This window comes from Mastigoproctus giganteus, chromosome 4 (genome assembly GCF_048544385.1).
Source record: "Mastigoproctus giganteus isolate SK-2022 chromosome 4, ASM4854438v1, whole genome shotgun sequence".
In the NCBI taxonomy this organism is placed as follows: Eukaryota; Metazoa; Arthropoda; class Arachnida; order Uropygi; family Thelyphonidae; genus Mastigoproctus; species Mastigoproctus giganteus.
Window position 1 is genome coordinate 163798333 of NC_143578.1, and position 26976 is coordinate 163825308.

Below are 26976 nucleotides of genomic sequence, written 5' to 3' on the forward strand. Positions count from 1 at the left end.
TAAAGAGAGGATGGTGTTTTGGCAGAGATGTTGTACATTGCATCTTGCAATTATCAAATGGTTCAAACAAATAAACCATGTAATAAATATCTTGGTATGCTGTACCATTCACTTTGTTGCAAAAAAATGATACCCACTGACAAGAAACAACACATATTTTGATTGTGCAAGAATGCAAAATCTTCTCATGGAATGAATTGGGTGGGAGGGGCCTTGTCTATCATCCCCCAGAGTAAGTACAATTGTTAATTTTCTTCCCAAGGTGTATATTTACCTTTTGTAGTTCGTACATAAGTTTAATGGCAATGAAGGTTGCACTACCAAAGTAGTGACATTGTAACTACTAGCAGGTGGATAATAAACAAGTAAGAAATGGGGTTTTAAGTGAACAAATCCCAATGTTTTGGCTGAAACCATCTGTAGTAAAGTAAGCATTTTTTCTTCATCAGCTTGCATGCCAATCAAAATGATATAGGTGTATAAGTGTAACTGTTTCACTTTGTGTGTGCTTCCATACAAGTCTAATTGCACCACAATTTTATTTGGACTTTCCAAGGATCACTGCTGCTTTTCATCACTTGATCCACTTTAATATTGGTCAAAAACAATCATCTTCCACTTCTTGTTTCTTGGCACAGAAAGTTCCCCTTTCATGAAAATGGTCCACCAGTCTTGAAATCAGCATCTTATAAGGGGCTGCAACACTGGCCATAAGTTGAAAAATACTGTTCAGTTAAACCCACAATGGAGTGTAGTGTTCCTAACATGACCAGTGGCAGGGTCATGTGCCACTGGTTACTATTATGTTAACATCCCTTTGAGACCATCTGTTAATGGCAATGAAGGTCTCACTACCAAAGTAGTGAAAAGACAAGTTAAAGCATTTTGTGCAAATATAGCTACTTAAACTTTGGAATGTGTGACTTTGATCACCCTTTATTCTTTGCATTCACTACTTTGTTAGTAAATGCAAATTAGAATACAGTTATATAGTTTTAAATACCTGAAATACTCCTTGGGCATCAGCAGCTACAGCAGCATGAAGAGGTGTTCGTCCTGTTCCATCCTGAGCATTAGCATCTGCACCAGCATCCAAAAGCCTTTTAGCAGCATCTGCTCTAGCATGACGAGCAGCCAGGTGAAGAGAGGTTTCACCTGTTTAAAGTAATAATATTATTTATAATATATAAACAAAAGTTAAATTATTAATATTCCCATTAAATTTTATAGGATATCACATAAAGCAGATTTTTTAAAATCCATTTAAGAAATACTTAGCTTTGGAACTGTAGGTTGATTTTTTGAAAGGAAAAAAGTCACTCTCACTCACTCAAGTAGTACTTCTCTTCTCTAATAGGATTTTAATACAGTGGAGTACTCCAAATTTGAGAAGGTAATAAACACGTAAGAGGTTAAAGGACAATCAAAAATCATTTAGCATACATCCCCACGTAAGTATCAATCATTTGGACATTCATGATGGAGGATTGTGAAGACTCAAGTAGTAAATATTACAATCGTTATTTATGAGGAAATCTGACAGAGTGCAACCTGCTTTTATTCTTGAATATTATTTTATGTTACAATTAATATCTGAATTTTACTGTTAAGAGCAAGTATATTATATGTTCAACTGGATACTTCCATGGTCAAAAAAAAATTTTTAGTAAGCTTTCAATGCCAAGTAATGACATGTTTAATAATGTAAAGAAGTATGTAGAAGGCAAAAAATTTTTAGCTCCACTGTATTGCATTCAACTTATGTACAAATAATGGCATCAGACAAAGGAATTACTATTTCAATATTCAGAAAGCAGTTGCGAAATTTCTCTAAGTGCCACAGATCATTTATGAGCTTATGGCCCATCTCACCCTGCTTTCCCAACCCTCCCCAAAAAGCAGTCCCAACATTTCTTAAAACATTATTATTTATAAATATTAATAATTATTCATATATTTTTTTTTTTGTTAAATAACTTTATTAAATTGACTTGGACAAAATCTGTAAGTCTCGTGTCATATTACCTTACAGTACTCTACTAACTGTTAAGCAAAAAAAAAAAAGAAAAGAAAAAAGAAAAGCAGCATATATCGAAGAAACAGTATAAAATAGTTGCCGTAATGTTATATATTTGTGTTGGGGTTAACCACTCAACAGAGACAACTTTGGCTAGAGTAACACCATCAGTTATGATGGAGACAGTGTAAAGAAAAGTATTTAAAATATGATAACTCAGTACATACAATAAAAAAAAATCAGGAGTGAAGGTTACACTGCTCAAACTTTCAAAATGTCATAGCTGCCAACTTTGGACAGGTAGATATCAGGTAATTGTAAGCAGGAGGAAAACAGGAGAATTTATGACCCAAGCAGAGTTTGCAAAAAACTTGAGATTTTTTATACAAAAAGTAAGCCTTTTTGAATGTCCACACTGCACTAGAAATTAAATTTCATCAACAACATACACATTATATTTTAAAATATAGGCACAGTATTTACCTGTTCAGTATGCTTTCATTAGCTTCCCTAGGATTTTTCTGGTTATGACTGACTCTTTTTTTTTTTTTTTTTTTTTTTTAGGAGCATTAGCAACTAAGACCATATTGCTCCGGGGATATGCGGTGGTCATTCCATGAACCTTTCCGCATCCTCCGTATTTGGTGGTCAAGGGCTCGAACCCCGGACTAATCAAGAAGCGTGTGCTACACACTACTGCTCCTACCCACCTGGCTACGGAGGCGCCATGACTGACTCAAGATATTGTTGCGGGGTTCTCAATCTTCTGAAATAGTGAGTTAGTTTTGTTTATAAATATGGAACTTCTCTTTTAACTTGGCAGCAAGAGCATTTCCAAAACTTCCCTAGAAAGAGATCACTTGATTTTCTCCCCCCACCCCAGGCTGAATATACTTTCACGCCCAGTATTGATATGAAGAATTGTTAAAATGCCAATGATGACTTTTCATATACAGTTCAATCCAATTTCATTAAATAAAATAAAGCAGGTGTAAGGGGCAATGCCAGGTTTAAGTTGTATAGGATCCTAGATGCATATAAGGCAGTATGAGAAAGTTCAGTTTCTACACTTATATTTGGTTATTTAATATTTTGTTAGCGCATCAACTTCTGTGGCCATAATGCACCTCCCAAAGTTTTTTCATTTTACTGTGATCCAAGCCCGAGGCAGGATTCGAACCCATGACCTTTGGGTTGCCAAGCAGGCACTTTACCCACCTGGCTAGCCCAGTCAGCTTGTATTTGGTAAATGATGAAACTCACCAACTGTTCAGATGGATCTCTCCTTCAAAAAAAGTCCCCTTGATACACCTTTTCAATGTTTCTGCAGCTTCTGGAAGCATTTCTGATGGGCTTCTTACGAATTGCTAATAGTTTCTATGTCATGGTCTGAATAATTCCCTAAACTGCTGCAAATCTGTAACCTTTCAAGGAGGGTTTAAGCTTTTGTGGGGGGGGGGGATCACAGGGAGTTAAATCTGATGCTTATGATGGATGGGGACCAAAATGATGAGGTGCTTGAAAGAAAAGCACTGAATGTGCAGGGGCATTGCACACCAACTCCCTAAAGTCTATTTTGCAAACATCAACTCTCTAAAGTCTATTTTGTCAGTCATTTTCTCCAGATGGCACTGGTGTTATGGAAGTAATAGTATAGTAATCGCCATATAGTGCAAGAAAGCCACAGACTTTTGCTGTACAGGCAAAAAAAAAAAAAAAAAAAAAGTAGATAAGAAAACACAAATTATATGCTTCCCTCCTCACACAGGTATCATGTGTCTTCAATCCAGTAGACCTCTGAATTTATTCAAACTGTCAGCCTCAATTACCTGTGAGGGCAACTTGTCACAGTAATCAACAACTAAAAGAAAACTTCCTATAATCTAATATAAACCTCAGGCCCTGTAATTTAAATTGATGATCTCTAGTTCTGAAATTGTTAAGAGTGAGAATTCCACCATCATTCATTTTACTAATCCCTCTCAGAGCCTTATAAACCTCAATCAGATCACCTCTGAGGTGCCTGGTTGCCAAGTTCTGCAGCCCACATAATCAGTCTTTCCTCATAGAATCATCCATCTGCTGATCTCACCATTTGAGTTGCCCATCTTTGGACCCTTTCAAGAAGCTCAATGTCTTTTTTTCAAATGAGGTTTCCATATACGAACACACTATTCCAAACGTGGTCTTACAATTGCCTTATGCATTGGGATTATGAACTCCCAATTTCTACAGGATATCATTCAATAAATCATTGATAAGACACCATGGGCTTTCCTGGTTGCCTGTTTACACTGCTCAGAAAACTTCATGCCTGCCCTTATTGTATTCCCAGATCCCTTTTCTCCTGCACTGTTTTTAATTCAACCCCACCAAGTGTATAATTTATTTGTGGGTTGCTATTCCCCAAGGGGGAATTTGCATTTAGCAGCATTAAAACAAAGCTGCCACTTCTCTGACCATCTTTGAAGTCTGTTCAAGTCATCCTGAAGGAACGCTGAACATTAACGACTGTGTCGATCTTTACGTCATCTGTAAATTTTGACATCATGCCTTCTATCCCTTCAACGATGTCATTTATGAAAATGAGAAACAACAATGGTCCAAGAACTGATTCTTGAGAGAACCCACTCCTGACTTTACATCAATCTGAAGTATATCCATTAATCACAACCCTCTGCCTTCTGCCCTGCAGCCAACCAGCAATCAATCTTAGAATTATACTAGTAATTCCAACCTGCTCAAGCTTATACAGTAACCACTCATGAGAGAGCAAGTCAAATGCTTTGCTAAAATTCAAATAAACTATGTCAAAATTATTCCCTAACTCCAGCTCATGAGTAACTGTGCCAAAATAGCCTACTAAGTTAGCATGATTTACCCTTAACAAAACATGGCTTTGTTAAGAAAGCCATATATATCTATCTTCAGAAAGCCATATCTATCTAAGTGTCCCCGGATTGCACTCTCAATCACTGCCTCTAAGATTATTCCCTACCACTGAAATCAGACTAACCTGTCTGTAGTTACCAACTTCACTCTTAATTGGTAAATTTTATGTATTGGCAATCCAAAGGAATCTCCCCTAAATTGCACAACCATAGAGCTAATTTATAGAATTCCTGGTTCACTGCTCAACCATACAGGACAAATTCATAATGAGCTGTGAGTCAAAAAATACAATATGCATTATCTTTACATTTGATCAAGGTTTTTTTTTTTTTTCTCTCCATGTGAAACATCCTTAGGGGTATCAACCGAGTAAATTTAATCAGTCACAAAAATGCGATGCAGAAATAACATCATTAGCCATTTGTTGAAAGTATACTACTGCAGGAAGTATAATTCAATAATAAGTATTTATCATATGACTGCAACAATACAAATATTTGTCAACAATTTCTTGTTTCATCACAAGCCATCTAATAAGGATTTTTCACATAAAACTATCTATCTTGGCACACACACACCATTCTTTTTTTTTTTTCTTTTTCTTTTTTTTTGCTTGGAGGAGAGTCTTTCACTGAGAGGACTAGGCCTTTGTTTCTGGATGGATCATAGTCATACAGTATACTCATAATCCTTCACTAGTAATAATGGACGAAACAAAGTGTGGATCATCATCAGCACAGTAATGAAGATGCTCACATGCAAGAACTCATTGCCCTATGTGATCATCAGTGAGCGTGTGAAACACATTCCCAAACTCGTGTATTTCTCATATAAGAAATACACCAGAAATACCAATTTCACTAGCAACTTCAGTAATAATTTTAAACTTCACTCACTCCTGATCATATCATGAACAGAAGCAACTGAATCACTGATTTTTGAAGTTGAGGGGCAGCCAGAGTGAGAATCTCATCATCTTCAATGGACAAGCAACCATCTTTAAACTTTAAATGGCAGTTGACTGAATAAACGAGGAAGATGAAAAGTTGGTTCTGTGGGTTTGAAGTTGGACAATAAATGGATGTTGGCTGGTGGCGGCATGTATTTGGATGGTTTTGAAAGAGAGAGCGGGAATTATAGAAGCCAATTCAGAAGAACAGTGCCCATGGAAATATCTGTAGAAGAGGCATGCAGCAGAAACAGTACGCCTATGAGACAAAGAGTGGAGAGACTCTGTTAGAGATGAATCATTAATTAACCTAACTGCCCTCTTCTGAATGGAATCAAGAAGCCTGAGAGAGGTTTTGGGGCACCACCCCAGACGTGAGACCAATATTCCATGGTAGGGCAGATTTGCGATTTGTACAGAGTGAACAGCTGTTGGGAAGAAAAGTAACGCCGAGAGTGAAAGAGAAAACCAAGTTTCTTAGATGCAGAGGAAGCAATATTTGTAATGTGCTTGTGCCAAGAGAGATTAGAAGTCAGGGTAATCCCCAAAAGAGATATATCATTTTGCCTAGAAATCAGAGTGTCACCAAAGATAAACATAGGAGCAGAAGAATCCTTTTTTGCAAGATATAAGACAAGACTGAATTTTAGAAGGATTGAAATCAACTAACTTGTCACTATACCAGGGGTTATTTTCGAAATTATGCAACTAATCATAGTCTACGTTAATAAAAATATAATTTCATCATGTTCCAGATCCCTTTTTGGCATAAAATTAATAAAACACCAAGTATCTTGGTAGTACATTTTTATTTCCTTTTATTACAGAACCAACATGATTAACTTTTTAAATGTTACATGTCAAATTAAGGGAACGTACAAAAACCATTGGCAGCCCAAATGTAGACTGTGATCCACCAAATAGCAACCCCTGATATACACACTGTTGCATGTGGATGTATCACTGCCTTTCTGCAGATTTGTTTCTGACATAAATGAACATTTATTATGTCCTCAAATAAGTGGCAAAAGTGAATATGTGTGTATATAAAACTGGTTCCATCACCTTGTTTTTCTTATTGTTCTGTCAACCTTATCATGGGAGTGTTCCCCCCCACCCTTTGTTGTATAAATGGAAAATGAAACTTACTGTCCCCCCCCCCCATATTTTATTGGCATGATCATTGTTTTTCCCCTTAGTCTTACCAAATGTGATACTTTTCAGGAATATATCCTCTCCACGGTTGGAAAGGGATTCCCATATTTCAAGCTCTTCTTTCATTGTTATTATATTATACTGGAAATGGTGGTTCTTTTTGGTTTTTTTTTGCAAAATCAGTTCATTTTATTGTTCAGAAAACTTGCTCTCTGACTAAGTGCTATTGGCTGACAAATTAGTTCTTCAAATACAATTATCAATTATATTTTAAGATAAGGATAATTAAAGTTTAAAAACCTCAGCTGGTAACTAGCCACTTATGAATTGTGTTTGAAGCAAACAGATTTTTGACTGCCATAAAAAAAACAAACACACTTTGTTCATAGGAATTTGTGATAGCAAGTCATATCTGGCCACCATACACCAAATTGTGGATTTAGTTTGTCATAAAGTCATGCAGCTTTTGCTATGAGAGTATTAAATATTTCAAGTTGTAAAACTTCATTGGATCATATCAGCACACAAATTACCTCAACAGCACAATGTTTCTACAGTTGCACTAACTCTTTTTTAATGTATGTATAAAAGATTTCCAGCAAAGTGCACTGCAAAATTCAAGTCTAATTACTGATCAGTTCAGCATCCATTAATCTTTTTTGACATTCATAATGTATTGTCTCTGTACCTATGTCTCACTCTTCTTTTATAACTGAGATTAACAAGGCTGACCGGGCTAGCCAGGTAGGTAAAGTGCCTGCCTGGCAACCCAAAGGTCACACTCAGTCAAACTGAGTCAAAAACAAAGATTCTGCATCATAAGCTGGACAGTTGTCAGCTATGATATATGACCACTACCTGAAGTATCTAATGTTATATGCATAAAGAATATGGAATTATGGAATATCAGCTTTGTGGTTTGCAACAAATTGCTAATCTTAATTAAGTATATTTTAACTTCTTTCTCTCTCTCTCTCTCTCTCTTCTTTATGTAAAAAAGATTTTTTTTTTTTTAATTTACTACCTATGGCAAATGATCCAACAATGAGAATTTTAATCACAATTAAAAGTACCCTGGTGGCCCAGATATAAATCACACTGATGAACACCACTTTAAATTATTTTGGAGTTGCACTTCTTTGGGGTTTTTTTTTTTTTTTTTGGTAAAACGGTTTTTCATTGGTGTTCTGAAAAGAACAGGTCCATGGCATATGCCTGAAGAACTATTTCTCCATATCTCTCCCATCCTCATTTCTTCCCATATTCACCATCTCCCTCAATCTGTGCATCACACTTTTCTTCCATCTCCTTTTGAGTCTTTTCCCCTTGAACTCCACACTTTTAAACACGTCTAATTCACAATAAATTTTCAGATTATCTCAATCAACCATATCTTTCCTATCCTTCAACACCTCATCTCTCTCTTTATCAAACTATCTTATCCTGGTATGGGAACCTACAAAGGTACTTGCACCTTACCTTGCCTTTCCAAGATCCCATGCCATGGTGTTTCCTTGGGTGAGCATTGGCTGCTGCTTGTTTATTCTTTACTTTCATTGTTATGTTTTGAAGTTCATTTTAATTACTTAGTTGCAGGTAACATTAGTGCCTCTCAAGTATCACGTACTGCCTTTATTATTATTATTATTAGCCATATGGTAAAAGGAAGACTGAGGCTTATGCTGCACCAGCCAAAAAAAAATAAAAATAAAAAATTTCTGCGTTACCCTAAGAGAGAGAGAGAGAGATAGAGTCAGAAGTAGAAGGGAATCACCAAGAAGTGAAAGTCTTTACGACTTTCACTAAACCATGCATAAAGCATGGTTTAAAGTTTCATTTAAGACATCATTAGTACAATTATGAATAAGTTTACTGTATTTTTGTTTATAAAGATGGCCAAAAGTCATTGAAAGTAACCTCTTTTACTCCCGTTCCCTCTATATACCTAACTGGGTGTATAAGATTTTGAATCTAGTCTTGCATTTAAGATCCTTCTATGGAGATTTCTGATGTCTTTTATTCACTGAAAAGTCTCTCAGTCAACCAACCTCTGTGAATGACTTAAAATGAGCGCTTCCTTCAGTTTACCAGTATTAGCCTCATTTGTAACAGCTCTTTATCCCACTTCTTGGAATATCTGAGAGGTGCTGGGGTAATGCTTGCCTTCATCCACTCCAAATAATACAACATAATAACTTCACTCTTTGCATCCATTCCTCGGTAAATTTTTCTTTCATTATTCCAATAAAATTTTTTAAAGGTAAAGTGATCTAGAGATTAGTTTAAGTATTTATAGAAGAAAAAAATGTTATGTAAAAAAAAAAAAGAAAAAAGTCTTGTGGTTCAGTAAATACATAAAAATACTGAATAGCCTCCATGCAACTGCTCTTTCAGAAAGACCTGGACGTCCAAAGAAACATAAGTGAAGTAAAAATAATTTATACAAAAAACCATCTACTGTACAATTATCAAATCTCTCACCTGTACGTTCTGTAGTCATGTTAATTTTGGCTCCTTGTATAAGAAGATCTTGTATCATACTGACTGATCCATCGTCATCATCAACATCATCTCCAGTATCTAGGCCGCCACCTCTGAATGATGCTAACATTAAGGGTGTTAAACCACCTGGAAAAATAAATCCATATAAATGTAAATATACAATAATACATTAAGTTTATTGTTTAAAATTATATATCAAAATATACAAAATATAAAATACTGACAAAAATATTAACTTTACCTGGACCTCTAACATCTACATCTACACTCCCTGGTTCCATATCTCCATCCCCCTGTGGTGGTGTTAATGCTAAAATGTCTGGATTACGAATATCTGCTGCATCAAGATGCTGTTGTGTCCAAGGACGAGGATCATTTTCATCATAATCTGTAGTTGTCATTACTGTGTGAGTATCACCAAAACTAGGATCGGGCGAACAGTCATTTTTCATTCTTTTCACAGGAGGATGATCTCCAATATCATCATCACTCCACTGACCACTGTCAGGATGTATACTACTGTCTCCAGAGTCAATATCCACATGATTGATAGAGCACTGTTTATGGAGGTTTCTGTTAAAATGAAAATAAATGGAAGAAGAGCTTATTAAACAATGAAAAAACAGTAGCTTAAACTCTTAATAAATGTATTAAGCTGATTTAGTTACAAAATACAGTTCAACTCGTTTATAATGAGCCCACTTACAACGAGATCCCGGATATAACGAGTAAACTGAGATATTTTGTTTGGTCTCATTTAAAAACACATAGCATTCAATTCAGACATAAAGAGGGAAATACCGCCATATGAAACAAACTAAGTGCTTCTTATCATCCTTTACAAATGAGAAGAAAGTTTTTATCTATTCAGCCGCTGCTGAATAGATAAAAGCAGACCACCCAAAGAGCTTAGATGCATTTGCTGCTTTGACGCTGATCGTTTCGCATAGTGGAGTTTTCAGAAAAGTTTATAAACTGTCCTTTTAAGGGCGAGCTCTATTCTCACTTCTAAAGAACAGTAGGAGGAACTTATCTTTCAAAAAAAAGTTTATAAAATTGCCTGTGAAATCCACTGTCTAGAATAATCAATGTCAAAGTAGCAAATGTTTCTAAGCTCTCTAAAGGTCTGCTTTTACCTACTCTACAGCAGCTAGCTATTGGTGATCAGCAAACCAATCAGCGAGCTGTAATACATACTCCACTCCTTTTCCAATAACCAATCGATGGCCACTTTTTATCTATTCAGCCGCTGCTGAATAGATAAAAGCAGACCACCCAAAGAGCTTAGATGCATTTGCTGCTTTGACGCTGATCATTTCGCATAGTGGAGTTTTCAGAAAAGTTTATAAACTGTCCTTTTAAGGGCGAGCTCTATTCTCACTTCTAAAGAACAGTAGGAGGAACTTGGTTTCAATCTTGGAGCCCAAAAATCGAAGAGGAAAGCATTATCGGTGAAGGAAAAAGCCAAAATTATTGAAGAACTGCAGACTGGTCAGAAGAACAGAGATATGCAAAAAGTATGGACTTTCTTCGTCTACTGTTTCAACACTGGAAAAATAGAGATGCAGTGTTGAAGGCCTGCAATAACAATGTAACAAATGCGAAGAGACTCAAGAAATGCAACAAAGATGATGCTAATCAAGCTCTACTGAAATGGTTCACTGCACAAAGAAATACCAGTTTACCCATAAATGAATCAATCTGAAAGGCTAAAGCAGAAGAATTTGAATGGATTTTCAACTATGCAGGATTTTATTGCTCAAATGGGTGGCTTGATCATTTTAAGAATTGGCATAAAATTTGCTATGGCAAAATTAGTGGAGAGGCATCTGCAGTGGACATGGAGATAACATTTACATGGATGACTGACATATGGCCGCTTCATTCTCAAAGCTACAGTGACAATGACATCTACAATATGGATGAAGCTGGAATTTTCTATAATGTCACTCCTGACCAAACTTTGAAATTCCAGGGTGAAAAATGCATTGGAGGAAAGTTGTTGAAGAATAGACTTACATGGCTATCTGCGCGAATATGTCTGGGAAAGATAAAAGAAGGCTTCTAGTGATTTGAAAGTCTGCCAAACCAAGATGCTTCAAGAATGTGAAGCAACTTCCAGTGGCTTATACGTCGAACAGAAAAGCTTGGATGACTTCAGATATTTTCACAGATTACCTCAAAAAATGGGACAAAGATATTCATACAGAAAAATGCAAAATTATACTCGTTGCAGATAACCTGCACATCCACAGAAAGTCGACAATCTAAGACATAATGCTTGTTTTTTTGGCTCCAAACACTACAGCAGTGCAACAACCAATGGATCAAGGTGTGTTCAGAAGTTTCAAAGCTCGTGTTTGTCGCAACTTGATCCTTTTGTTCATTGAGAGAATAGAGACGAAAGGTGATGCATGGGAATGTGTTTCACAAAGTTGCATTCAAAAATGTTTCAAGAAGGCTGGATTTCAGTCAAAGCGATAAGGTTACCGGCAAGGAAGATCACATTCCATTATCTGAGTGGTTGCAAAAAAGGAGTCTAGAGCAGAGGTTCCCAACCTTTCTTGGTTCACGGTGCCCTTACTGTCCCATTAATTTTTTTCACGGCACCCCTAGGCCAAAAAAAATACCTAATACAGTGGTTTTCGACCTTTTAATATATACCTATATACAGGGTGTCCACAAATGATTACCCTGATTATAACATGCTCTAATTTGGTAATGTTGAATCCTGCTTAAGTTTTCTTATCGCAAATAATCTTGTACAATTATAGAGTTTTAAGCCCAGTGAGTTAAGTTTACTACTGTTGCCACTAATAGCATTGTTGCATCTGTTCATTCAAGAGAAAGCTGTGTGTGTTTGGTTAGCTGAAACAAAATTTACTGTGACTCTGCAGAGAATGTTTAGAGCCAAGTACAGTAGAAATCCTCCAGACGTACAGCATATTAAATTGTGGATGGAAAAGGTTTTGGCAACTAGGTCAGTTGAGAAAGGGAAAAGCATTGGTAGATTACATGATTACACTATTGGATCTTTCTTCTTCTTCTTCTTCTTCCACGAAAACACAATTAGTGCAAACGTGTTTTTAGACATGCTCATTAATTATGCTATACCCCAACTGGAACAGAGGCAGCCTACTGTTACTGTTCAGCTGAATGGAGCATCCGCTCATTGGGATCGAGTTGTTCGTGACACTTTGGATAAGACATTTCCAAACCATTGGATGGGTAGGGATGGACCGAATTTTTGGCCCCCCAAGGTCACCCGACATAACCTCACTGGATTTCTTTCTTTGGGGATATGTTAAAGACTTGGTGTATGCAACAGCTGTTCCAGATATTGAAACATTACGAGAGCAGATTACACGTGCAGCCGAATGCATCGCCCCACAGTTGTTAGAAAATGTATGGAGAGAGAGAGAGAGACTGAATATCACCTTGATATTCTGTGTCACAAGAGGTGCTCATGTTGAAGTTCTTTAAAGTCATTATGTATTGATAAAAACATTTAATATTAGCATACAATTAGGTTAAATTTTGTTAACCTCCCAATAGTAATAAACTTTTTGTAACAAAATGTAATCAGGGTAATCATTTGTGGACACCCTGTATAATAATTTTATTCTTTATATAGAGGTACTAAATAAAAATCAATTATAGATCACCACAAAATTAAAAAGATATGATACAATGGATATTGTACCGTACCCTTTTTATAATGAAATAAATATAAAAATTTCAAAATAATAATAATAACTTTAAGTAACTTAAACCAAAATTACACGGCACCCCAAGAATGTTGCTGCGGCACTCCGGTTGAAAACCACTGGTCTAGAGTATTTGAATCAACTTCCAAGCGTCAAGTTGGGAGCTTGTAAATGATGACATCATAACTTCGGGATCTCTTACAACAGAAGACATTGTAGAAACTATCCGAGTAGAGGTGAAGAAAGTGAAGAAGTAGATAAAGAAAACTCCATTAGCCTCAACATATGGAGCAGCTGTTGACAGTGTAGAGAAACTTCGGTGTTTTTTCAAAGCTACAGACGATACTGATGCAGAGGTATTCAGTGCCTTAATTCTGATCAGAAGAAAGTTGAGACAAAAGCAGAAGAAGACCAGTCAAATGACCCTATATTCATTATTGAAAGTGGATAATCACTTTTTGAAACAATCGGCCCTTTTTAGGGCCAAAAATAATTTCCATAAGTAGGTTAAAATCTTTTACAGTTTGTAATTCATGTTTGCCTCTAGTTCCTGCACTTCTATTGTTCCGAATCAATCCCCGGGTATAACGAGTACTCGAATACAGCGAGCACATCTTGCGGTCCAGTGAAACTCGTTATAAATGAGTTCAACTGTACCAAATCTACAGTTCTTAATGAGAAATATTCAAGCACAACTACATGAATAAAACATTGGAATAAAAAATGAAATTATGCTACGAAAATAAAGTTTTTTGTTAAAAATAAATAAGTTCAGCTATGTTAGTACTTGCATCCATATTTTATAGTACAGTTAGAAAAATGATAGTCTTATGGAAAGTATTAATCTTGTAAATTGTACGACTATCATGCATTGCCCTATGTTGCACTACTAATAAATAACACTTCTCTGAAAAGAGAAGTATAATATTACTTATTAGTACACTGAGTGGGCAGAAATCATGAGATGCTTACCTAGTAATGGGTAGGCCCACCACACAGGAGCAGCAAAGCATTGAGTCCACTACTTCACGAAAGTGTTCCACAGGTATTTCCATCCATGCTTGCTGCACCGCTGTCCATAATTCTATTGCATTCCTGGGTGGAGGATCCAAAGCTCGAATGGACCTTTCCATGGCATCCCAAAGATGCTCCATTTCGCAGATTTCACCACCACTCCATGGTGGTAAAATCTGCGAAATGCTCTTCAAACAATGTTCTTGTCACCATGGCTCTGTGGTCCCAATGTCAGGTCCCAATGTCTGCCAGCTGAACACTCCCCAGACCATTACCGACCACCCACCTGCCTAAATAGTTCCTTGTTGCCATTATGGCTGCATAGCTTCGTGCGGTTTCCGCCAGATACGCAACTTTCACATCTGCTTGATATAACTGGAAATGGGACTTAGGAGACCAGTCTCCAATCATTCAAGGTCCAGTGCTGATGTTCTTTCGCCCAGTTGAGCCATAGTCCTGTGTCGTGGTGTAAGCAATGAGACTTTGGTGGGTCAGCAGCTCCCATAACCTATTGAGGCTAATGATTGCCCAATGGTCTTGGTGGGGTGGAAACGTTTCTGGCACCTCCCTTGTTCAAGTCCGCAATGATTTGTGCCACTGTTGCTCTCTGGTTGGCTGAAACAATGCGAGACAGACATCGACAGCCACTTTCATCCATACTGACAATGAATTACCGTCTACATGAATGCAATGATGCAGTGTACCTATATACCTGCCAAGCAGTGGATTCGTCCACTAGCAAGAGGAGTGACAGCATTGTGTTGTCCAGTAACTAGGTATCCCATGAATTCTGTCCTTTCAGTGTAATCATCATCATCTGCCATTCTCAATCCACTGCAGGATGAAGGCCTCTCCAGCAACTTTCCAGTTTCTTCTGTTTTGTGCAATGGCCATCCATTTACTACCCATAAATTCATCAATTTCATCTGTCCATCTCCATCGTTGTCTTCCAGGTTTTCTTCTAGCTCCTCTTGGGTACCATTCTATTATTCTCTTAGTTCATCTGTCATCATATCTTCGAGCTGTGTCCTGTCCAAGACCATTTTAGTTTTGATAAGAATGTCCTTTACTTGAGTTTGCTGTCTAATCCATGTGTTTCTCTTTTTATCTAACAGCCTGATTCCCAATATAATTCTTTCCATTCTTTGCTGTGTTGTTCTCAGCATCTCTTCCTTTTTTTTTGGTGAGTAACCACGTTTCACTTCCATAAGTCATGGTGGGGAGTATACATTGGTTCATTATTTTACGTTTCAGACAAATTGGGATATTGCTCCTCAGTATGTGACTATATTTCCTGAATGCTATCCATCCACAATTTATTCTTCTTTTGACGTCCAGCCATTTATCTTGTGTCAACATAAGCAGGGGTCGAGGTGTGGTGCAGGCACCACACCTCGACCCCTGCTTACGTTGGTTCACACCTGGGTGGTCACCCACCATGTACTTGTGCATGGAAGTTATACCTCCATGCACAAGTACAATACAAATTTATCATTATTACAGCTGATGACTTGTCCCAGATAAGTATATGACTCCACCTTTTCAATTACTGCTCGTTCAATCATTATTTCCCTTTCCGTGGCATACTTGTTCATCATTACTTTTGTTTTAGCCATATTCATCTTTAGTCCAAAATCCTTACTAACTCTGCATAACTGATTAAGATTTTCCTCTAATTCTTTGGGATTGTGGCTTATGACCACAATTTCATCTGCAAATCGTAAATGGTTTAGCTACTCTCCATTCACAATGACTCCTTTCTGCGACTAGTCTTATCTTCTGAAAGCTTCGTCAAGGGCAACAGTAAACAACTTTGGAGATATTGTGCCTCCTTGTCGAACTCCTTTCTCAATTTCAAATTTGCTATTTAAATTTGCTATTTTAAATTTGCTATTAGTCTAATAAAGGAGGTAGCGTTCTCATATATTTTCTTCAAAATCATAATATATCGGGTATCTATGACTTGTCTTTCCAGTGCCCGAAACATTGGCTTATGCTGTATGGAGTCAAATGTCTTTTCATAATCCATAGATGCCAGGCATAATGGTGTTTTATATTCATTTGTTTTCTCCATTAGCTGTGACATTACATGCAGGTGATCCATAGTTCAGATCCATGCAGGTGATCCATAGTTCAGATCCATGCAGGTGATCCATAGCTTGCTCTTTTGGTTGATTCTCATCAAGTATTCTTTCCAATCTGTTAGTACTAACCCTTGTGAACAACTTGTAGATGTGGGATAACAAGCTAATTGGTCTATAATTTCTGATTTCTGATTTATATCCTTTCTTATGCAGCAAAACTATGATTGCTTTATTCCACTCCTTAGGCATCACACCTTTTCTAATGCATTTTGTGTGAAGAGTCTTGCCAGTTTTTGTGCCATGTCTCTTCCTCCCAATTTTAACACTCTACAGTAACTTCATCTTCTCCTGGGACTTTCTGATTCTTCATTTTCTTCAATGCATGTTCTACCTCATCAGGAAGGATGTTGGGTATGTTGTATGTGTTACTAATTTGCAATCCAACTTCCCAACTGCTGGCATCATTCCCTCGCTCCTTGTATAATTCTCTATAGTAGGCTTCTGCTATTTGAATTATGTCTTTGTCTAGTCTTCCTGCTATTTATAAGTACACCATCACTATTCTTCAGTTTCAGTATCATTTGCCTTTCTGTATTACTCCTCATGGCTGCTGATTTAAGTCCTTTGTTTTCCCTTAATACTTGTTCTACTTTTCTTGTGTTAAATCTTATGTCTTCTCTAAGTCTCTTTCTAATGGCTTTGCATAACTCAGTATACTCAATTTTCTCCTTGTCAGTGTTTATCTTACTCTTCATTTGTCATCTTCGGTTCATCATGACAAATGTTTCTTGACTAATTTTTTCTTCTTTGGATTTCTTTTTACCTATAGGTTTCTCAGTCTTTATCACTTTCAGAAAGTTGCAATATTCCTCATCGATATCTTGGTCTTGAGCCATCTGCAGAAGCTCAAACTTGTTCTTAAGTTCCAGTACAGACTGTTTTTTCTCCTCTTCTGTTATCTCAAAGACCTTCGTATTATTTACTCGAATCAGTTTTTTCCTTTCTTTTCTTACATCTATATCAAGTGTACATCTTACCATTCTGTGATCACTTCCAACATTTACCTTGTTCAGGATGGTAACATCATTCACATGATATATCTCTGTTAGAGAGGATGAAGTCGATTTCATTAGTTGTTAATCCATTTAGGCTCTTCCATGTCCACTTTTTGTTCACCCTTTTCTTGAAAAAAGTGTTCATTACTGACAATCCTCGAGATTCTGCAAATGCCACAAGTCTTTCACCTCTTTCATTTCTTTCACCAATTCCAAAATTTCTTATAGTTCCCTTTCTGCAGTGTTTTGTCTCTTTCCAACTTTAGCATTGAAGTCCCCCATAATGATAGCATAGTGGGTTTTCTACTCATCTAAAAGACTCAATTTCGGTGTACATTTCTTCAACCTCTTCATCATCATCATGACTCGATGTTGGTGCATAAATCATTATAACCTTTAGCTTGTACCTCTTAGAAATCCTGAGTAATAGCCTTGACACCCTTGGTGATGACTTTTGAATTCCAAAATGTTTTTTATATCTTTATGGATCAGAAAGCCAACTCCACCTCTGCTCCTTTTACTGTAATATAGTACAACTAATGGCTGCTTCAGTGTGTGATGGCAATCACAACATGGGGGGCACAAACTCGTAAAGTACCTGGCAATCCTGTGATATTTTAACTCACAAAACAAAACATGTCAAAGGTACAAAACAGTAAATTTTAAAAAAATTAGCTAGCAAATATGAATGTAAGTCTGACAAACATAACTCAGTGTATTATTTACCAACAGACTCAGAGAGCATTTTTCTCACTTTTTGAATTTTTTTAAAATAAATAACAATTATCACTGTGATTATGGTATTACTTTTCTGCTTATAATCTGGGACAACCACATAAGGTCAGTGAAGTTCACAAGAACATCAATGTACTTAGCAGTCACGCAGGCTTAAACCATAGTGAACTCAAATACCTATAAATTTCACATTATTATAAATATTAAAAAAAGGAAGAAAAAAAAATAACATGAGTTATATTCTCTTGCCCACCCTATGTTTTTTTTTAACAAAAAAACACCAAATCGACTAGGCAGAACTTTACATTACAACAGAACACTTTTCTTTGTGTGATATTTCAGATGCATTTTTTAAAATTATTATCTAGTTACTTTCTCCTTATCATTAGAATGGAATTATAAAAGGTAAACATATAAACAACATACCTCATTTCTTGACCATCAGGCCCTCTTCTCCTTGATCGTCGTCTCTGCCCACTATTTGATCTAAAGAATCCCTCAGGAAACCATGTGATTCCTCTTGCTCTTTTTTTATGAGTTGTTACTAGTACGCCAAATAATAATCCCAACAATATAATGACAATTGCCCCAATTACAACATACATTATATTGGGATAACTAGAATCGAGTCCAACATTAAGGACATCTTGTTCAGAACCTCTAATTTCACGTAAATGGAATGCTGTGTCTAAAGCATGCCGAGAATGAGCAGCAGCCAAGAACTGCGCAGCCTGTAAGTATAAATTACAAAACATACACACATACATACATTTTCAATATTGGGTTTAAGTGTATTTTATTTTAACTACAGGACTCAAAAGAATTTAAAACTTATATTTATTTTTATTTGATACAGAAAACTTTTAAATAATTCTAGAATATGCCAAGCCTAACTAGGATCGAGTCCAACATTAAGGACATCTTGTTCAGAACCTCTAATTTCACATAAATGGAATTCTGTGTCTAAAGCATGCCGAGAATGAGCAGCAGCCAAGAACTGCGCAGCCTGTAAGTATAAATTACAAAACATACACACATACATACACTTTCAATATTGGGTTTAAGTGTATTTTATTTTAACTACAGGACTCAAAAGAATTTAAAACTTATATTTTTTTTTATTTGATACAGAAAACTTTTAAATAATTCTAGAATATGCCAAGCCTATTCTTTAACTTATCCTTTTCTCTCATTACATCAACTTTTTGTATACAACTCCATATTTTCCATTTTTTCTATGTATTTCTCTATGTATTTTGCTATGTATTTCTACCAGGAAGGCATAAATACATTTTGGCATGTTTCTACGTTCCTGGTAGTAAAATGGAAAATGTTTTGGCATTTAGTTAAAAATCTCGGAGCTTATAGATAATAAGGATAAAAAAAAATGATAACAATAAAGCAAAAATAGCACAGAAGGATGTTTTAGAAATATGGAGTAATGAATGTAGTAACGAACAACTGAATGTAGGAACTGAAGACAAGGTAAATATTGAAATGAAGGAACTTGCCTTGTTAAGACCACCCAAGCATCTGGAGTTGGTATCATGATTATGGGAAATATTTTATTGGCATGGACTGCATCAGTTGATACTGTTGAAAGGTTGAATGTTACCCAGGGAGTACCTGAATTTTGTATCAGATCTGCACCCTGCAATGTTACACTTTTATTCTGAAGATGATGGCCATTTTATGGATGACATTGCAACTGCACATCATGACATAAATTTGCAAGAAGGTTCAGAGTACATGACATGGATTTTCACAATCTTCACTGGCCATCCCCACATTCACCTGATCTTAATCCTATTGAGAATGTGTGGGATATGCTAGAGAGAGCTATTTGGCAACAAGGTCCTCTTCCTTCAACTTTCTCATAGCTGCACCATATTTTGCTGGAAGAATGGTTAACAATTAGACCAAAATACACTAAAACACCTTATAAAATGTATGCAGTGCCACATGGATTTTATAAGGAAGAAAGATTCGTAAATAAAGGTTCTTTTTTTTTTTTTTTTTTTCCCCTTTTTGATGGGTTCATTTTGATGAAAGGTTCATTTCTTTTCATTTTGAAATGAAAGCCTCTTTTTTTTCTTTTTTTTTTTTTTTTTGGCCTGTGTGCATATTCCATTGGTGTTTTTCCTCCTTGGAAATTTTCTCATATTCAGCCAGTTCCTAAACAAAGGTGACAAAACCCTCCCGTCCAATTATCGTCCCATTTCACTTATTTCTACTCTTTCTAAAGTAATGGAAAATTCAATAACTGCCAACTCCTAAACTATCTAAAACTCTTCCATCTGATCAATTATTGTTAGTATGGATTTCATCAGTCAATCCACTGGTAATGTACTGGCTTATGTTACCTATCTGCAGACAAATTGAATGGGAAAGTTTGGTGAAACTCTAGCAGTTGCTCTTGACATTTCAAAGACTTTTGATCACATTTGGCATAAAAGTCTTCTAAATAAGCTTCCATCTTATGGTTTGCCAACCAATTTTTGTAATTGGACATCCAGTTTTCTCTCTGCTCACTCACTACAGGTCATGGTAGACAGCATTACTCCACTTGCTCTAATTCGTATGCCCTAATAGCTTAAGCCCTTTCCCACTTGTCCTAAAAGTATCTGCTCTACATCCCACTTGTCCTAATCACATTTCTATGTAGATAGACTGTATTTTTTCGGAACAAGAAAAATATAAAAATGGAATTCAAAAACATAATGAAAAAAAAAATAACATCAAAATAAAAATACAGTAATAAAAAATTACTGTGTAGTTAATAAACAATATTTTTCTTTATGTATAAATGTTTTGATATCAAATAAAAAAATAAACACAAGTTTAAAATACATATACAAATTATGAACACTTAAATTATACTAAACATTTAGTGGAAAAAAGTAAACAATTGCTTGCACAAAAGTGTGTAAATCGATGTCACCATTTTGTCTATCTGCTGTCAATTTCATTAATTTCTTATTAATGCCCTCGTATTTATGGTTTTTATGAGGTGGAAGATGTCCAACATTTACTAATCCCAGTATTCTCTTAAAGTTAGCTTGTTATTTTTTTAAATGAGTAATTCCATATATTAACATGATGTTGTTGTTTAAGCGCAAGAGCAGCTTAAGCTATAATGTGCCTAGCCTAGATAGGAGAGTTTCGTATATGAGCATTTTTCACTTCTTTTTATTGTGGTTTAGAATAAAGCCAAGATTCTGCTTTATAATCACGTAGCTTCTCTATAAATGATATACTGTGAATTTTGTTTTGGAAGTATCCAGTTAACTTAAGGAAGAAGAAAACGTCGGTAATATTTGGCTGGTCATATAAATTGTTTTAAGCATTAAGTCGTTTTGTGCATTCATTATTGTTTGAAAGGCTCTTAGACATTCTCTATGGAATTTTGGATATTTCACCATAAAGTGATGTATAGTTAGTGGAACTTGACAGTTATGACATGGGGGGGGGGGTAGTCTTCACCTCTGAGTAGGTAAGAGTTGGTCATATGTGTATGCCCAATTCGCAATCGAGCAAGGGTCACTTCTTCCTGTCTATTCAATCGGAAGCTAGTAGTCGATCAAAATGTTTCTTTAATTAGACGAAGTTTGTTGTTAGTCTGATCTAGCAAGTATTGTTGCCATTGTTTTGTACTGCTTTGGTGGATTAAAGGACTTGTAATCTGTATATGGTATTGTGTGAAAGGCATAATCAGAGATGGAAGCTTCTTTTGCTGCTTTGCTGCTCTTTCGTTTCCAGTTATTCCTGTGTGGCCTGGGATCCAGCATAATCTGATATTGTGATTTCTTTGTAATAGCTTTAATACTGAATATTGGACATGTTGTAGGATTGGGTGTCTTGTGGTATTTCCATTCTGCAAGACAATAATAGAGCTAAGCGAGTCCATGAAAATTATGCTGTTTGCTATCTGTTTGTGTTTGATTTGGTTTATGGCCATTGAAATGGCTTGCAATTAGGCAGTAAAAATACTGCATTCTTTTGGGAGTTATTGGATGAGGGTAATCCTTAAAATGAATCACAGCTCCTACACAAGTCTCTGATTTAGACCCATCTGTATATATGAAAGTGTGATGTGGATATTGTTCTTTGTATGCATGGTCTGCATGTAACTGCTGGTAGTTTATTCTTGACAGAGTGGTTTTCCCCCAGGTTTGAAAATACATATCATATATGGGTTGAACTTTGCACCATAGTGGAATGGTCTGTGCAATTGCAGTAGCTATGTTTTCATAATCAAGCTCTCGGCTTAGTAGTAAATTTTTCAGGCAGTTGTTAGCAGGTCGATTCATTTGTGGATGGGCTTGGTATATGTTTTCCCATTATATGAAAACAGAAAGTCTTTATTTGGATGATCACTGATAGATTTTATCTTGACAGCATAGTGAAACGGCAATTTCTGTCATCTAAGCTGAAGTGAAGGTTCATGAGCTTCTGCATAAAGGCTTTATAGAGGTGAAGTTCGGAAAGCTCCAAGTGCTATATGGAGTGCACTGTATGGGATCTAACCATCTCAATCCACTTGAGATGGTTAGACTTTGAGAATATTTAATTTCTTTAAGCAAGAAAGTCTGAGTTGTTTAATGTGCTCAAGGAAATTTAGTTTCTTATCCAAGAGAAGTCCTAAGAATCTTATACTTGGTACTACTGAGATATGTCCGTCAAGTTTCAGTTCAAGATCAGGGTGTAAGTTTCGTTTTCTACAGAAGTGTATATTGACTGTTTCAAATAATGCCAGCACTAGTGCCATATGGGCAGGGTTGTTAATGACAGTACGCTACTGCAACAGGATCTAGAAAAGTTGAGCAGATGGGCTGAGGTGGCAACTGAAGTTTAACACTGACAAATGTAAAGTATATGGGTAACACTAACCCCAGAGTAGCATATCGACTGTGTGGTATTACACTGAGGGTGGTAGAGAATGAAAAGGACCCGGGGGTAATTGTGCAGTCAGATATGAAGTTTTCTGAGCAGTGCAGACGGTCTGCAAGAGTAGCTCATGGTGTCATGTCAATGATATACAGGATTTTTTTAGCAGGGAAAAAGGAGGTGATTATTCCCTTGTATAAGGCAATGGTCAGGCCACACTTTGAGTACTGTATACAGGTCTGGAGGCCTCATTTTAGGAAGGATGTAGAGCTGCTGGAACGAGTACAAAGAAGAGCAACAAGATTAGTGAAAGGAACAAAGGGCTGCTCTTACAAGGAAAGGCTTAAGTTTTGTAAATTACAGCTTCTGGAGACTAGGCACCTGCGAGGTGATCTGATTGACGTGTATAAAGCCTTGAATGGTTTAAGTATGCTCAATGCTGTTGGGATTCTTCCTCTTGCCCAGATTAATCGCCTGAGGGGACATAAATTCAAACTGAAAAAAGACAGTTGTAGAATAGATGTGCGGAAATTTGTCTTTAGGCAGCAGTGGTTGATTGCTGGAACAAATTTCCATCTGTCGTTGCAGAAGTTGACAGCTTAAATAAATTCAAGGCAGAACTAGACAAACATTTGGAGTAAATTGATGGGTGAAATGGGAAGGGTTTTTTTTTGGATGATGCTGTATAAGCTTGCTTTCTTGCATCACACCTCTGCTAATGCTAATGGGCACACAATAGATTTCATTCAATAATCTGGCACGTGGTTAGCATCAGTTATTGCATAATATTATGCATTTAATACAAAATTGGCTTTGTAGTTTTTATTTGAATGACCTTTGTATATACTCCCTCCAAAATAAAGGTGGGTATTTACATGTACTGCCCATTCATGATGGGTATTTACATGTACAGGTGACCCCCACTTAACGCTGATAATTCGTTCCGGAAAAGCAGATCACTAAGTGAATCCGCGCTAAGCGAGCACCACATTCCCATAAGGTAACATATGTATTTGTGAGTTGCGGTCGGTGCCATAGGATAGTTCCTAATCAATAATAAACAGTAGTGAAAAGATGCACAAATGTCGGTCAAAATATTTAATATTCAAATATTTGTTCATATAAATATTCTGCATTACATACGTATATAATGTGTAACTATTTATGTATCAAAATTAAATTTAAAATTCCAATTTAAATCATGAATTTAATCTAAATTGATTTAATTTAATTGATGAATTTAATCATGAAAAATGTGTCGATTTTGGGTTGAACTCTGGCCCTCTTCCAAATAAACTAAAAGCAGTATTAATTTTAAATCCCCCGCAGCGTTACCATTCAACAATAAAGTCAACCGATCCTTCGCCACTTTGAAACCTGGCATGTTTTTTCCTTCTTTCAATATGAAACTTCTTTTAGGCATTAGTTTCCACAAAAGTTCTGCTTCATCTATGTTAAAAACTTGTTGAAAAGTATAACACATAATACCCCTCTTCAATAATTTTAACAAGTTCTTTTTTGAAAGTTTCGGCTTCTCCCTGGATTTTAAATCTATTCAATCAGCCCTTACTAGTTTTAAATGGTTCCATTTTTTTTTTTTTTTTTTTTTTAAGGTCAGTTTTCTTCAGATCATCAAATAGGCTAATCTCTCTCTCTCTCTCTCTCTCTCTCTCTCTCTCTCTCTCTCTCTCTCTCTCTCTTTTAATAATATTTAACTTAATTGAATTCTGCATTGGATATTGGGATTCTTCCTCTTGCCCAGATTAATAAATTAGTTAAAGTCTTTCCATTGCAATCCTAATAGCCGGCCTAGCCCTAGTTGCTTGCAGTGGAACAGCTATCTTTCCTGATGCTAAAATTAATTCTTTATTTTGTTTTATAATTGTTCTTACAGTTAAACTTGCAAGTCCTAAATTATGGCACACATCCGCTTGTCTTTGACTGGAATCGATTCGCTTCAAAAGTCTAATTTAATTTTCAAATTCAGTCTTTTTCTTACATTTATAGTCTTCCTATCGCACCCAGACGTTGCTTTTTCATTCTTATCCACCATTATTAACTCTTCGAAAATGTAACTGCATTGGTTGCATTAATTATGATACAATGTTCGAGTAAACTGTCCACTACGCACGATGTCTAATACTGTAATGAGTGATTACTAGACTTCGGAAATGCATATAACACAAATATTACAGGCAATATACTTGATCATTTTTTAAAATGCTGATCTCGGAACTACGTAACAAGTCACTGTACTGCAATTAAATTAGCATGCGAGAAAATTTCACTAAGCGTGGGAAACGTTTTAACCGTATTTTTATATTCATTTTCAAGCTATCGACTCCATCAAATGAAACGATTTCGATATGCCAAAAATGCAATCTGTATAATAGCGTTATAGTAATCTGTGACAGCGTTATAGTCAGATACGGGTTATAATATAAGAACAGCGTTATAGCAAATCAGTGTAAAGTGAACCGTGTTATAATGGGGGCCTGCTGTACTGCCCAATAAATGTTTTAAGAAGAATAAAACAAAAAGCTGAAACAGTAAACTATGAATTTATTTACCTTTGAAGCAGATTGGAAGCACTCACTGTTGATTGATTTTGAGCATCTTCTGTTGTCTATTTCAAGATGTACTTCTGTGCTATATAATAGCAAAAAATTTATGTGAAAAATATATAAGCCACAAAAGAAAAAAAATACACTAAGACAAATAAAATAACAACCTTTTTTCTAATATTATAAACATTAAAGCAAAAGCATATACCCAGTTCTCGGCACAAGCCTTGGCTGGTCTTTTATTAAATCAGTCGCTCTCCATGAGAAAATCATTGGGTAACTACCATTCATTTTAATCCGAACGTTTGTTCTCAGTTCATGACCAATCTCTCTCAAAAATGGGACGCTGTTGTTTCGAAAAACCTATTGGGTAGATTTTAGAAACATTCATTAGCAAGGAATTTGCTATCGTTAAAATATTTTCTAAATATGAACTCAATCATCACAACACAATTGTATAATTTTAATAAAAGATAAAATAAAAATTAAATAGAATCTTCCACCTAAAATGCACTCCCAAATTCTATCACAAAATATAATAAAAATCATAAATTTGTTTGATATTAAATTTAAACACATGAAATCAAATCATTTTTAACAGAATTAGATATAGTTGTCTGAGTATAAATATTTACTGAACTTAATATAAACATTTGCTGAACTACCTAAAATCTAGCCCTCCACATAAAATAAGTTGGTTAATGTACACAGTGCATTATATTTTATGCACATCAGCAAACAATAATTCATGATTTTTATTTATAAAAAATAAAAAAAGCAATGACTTTTATGTCTGAATTGGGGGTATTTTATTTCTCCACATTCCATCTGTCATATTCCTATTCATTCTTCCCATCAGTACACAGCAAAAATCAATCATATCCAGTGCTGCAGCTCCAGTTTGGAGTATACGGATAACCTATGAGATATGTATGGAAAAAATAATATCTGCCAGATTTGTACTGGTGCAATGTTAATTAAATTTAAAATTTCATGAAAAAGCATTCCCTGAGAGTTGAATTATTACATGTGGACAGATGGATGGACAAGGGAATAATAACTGCCAGATTTCTATTGGTCAGATTTTAATGAAACTTGGGGCTACTCTACAGATCTCTCTAACAGAGCTAAGTTTAAAATTTCACGAAAATCCATCCATCCATTCAGAGTCTATTTATTAAATGTAGATGGACAGACAAAGAAATAGCTGCTATTCCTATTGGTCCAATTTTAATGAAATTTGGAAATGGCCTAACAAATTTTCTAAAGGAGCCAAATATAAAATTTTATGAAAATCCATCCATTAGGAGTCAAGTTATTGCATCCAGACAGATGGATATGGTGAATAAAACAGGCACATTATGCATATAGGCTAATGCACCTTAGAATCAGTGGCCATTTAAAATATTAGCTAT

The 26976-nt window shown here is 35.8% G+C and overlaps 1 protein-coding gene across 1 annotated transcript in view; it reads right to left on the bottom strand.

Annotated features, from left to right (window-relative positions):
* LOC150087161 (uncharacterized) overlaps positions 1 to 26976 on the bottom strand; it is a 249257-nt gene that overhangs the window by 23922 nt on the left and 198359 nt on the right. Inside the window, exons 25-30 of the mRNA XM_090372995.1 lie at positions 25770 to 25924; positions 25568 to 25646; positions 18537 to 18841; positions 9757 to 10088; positions 9495 to 9641; positions 1004 to 1155 (exon numbers count right to left, since the gene is read on the bottom strand). Of these exons, the coding sequence (XP_090229121.1) occupies positions 1004 to 1155; positions 9495 to 9641; positions 9757 to 10088; positions 18537 to 18841; positions 25568 to 25646; positions 25770 to 25924 (1170 nt within the window). The remainder of the gene's footprint in view (positions 1 to 1003; positions 1156 to 9494; positions 9642 to 9756; positions 10089 to 18536; positions 18842 to 25567; positions 25647 to 25769; positions 25925 to 26976) is intronic.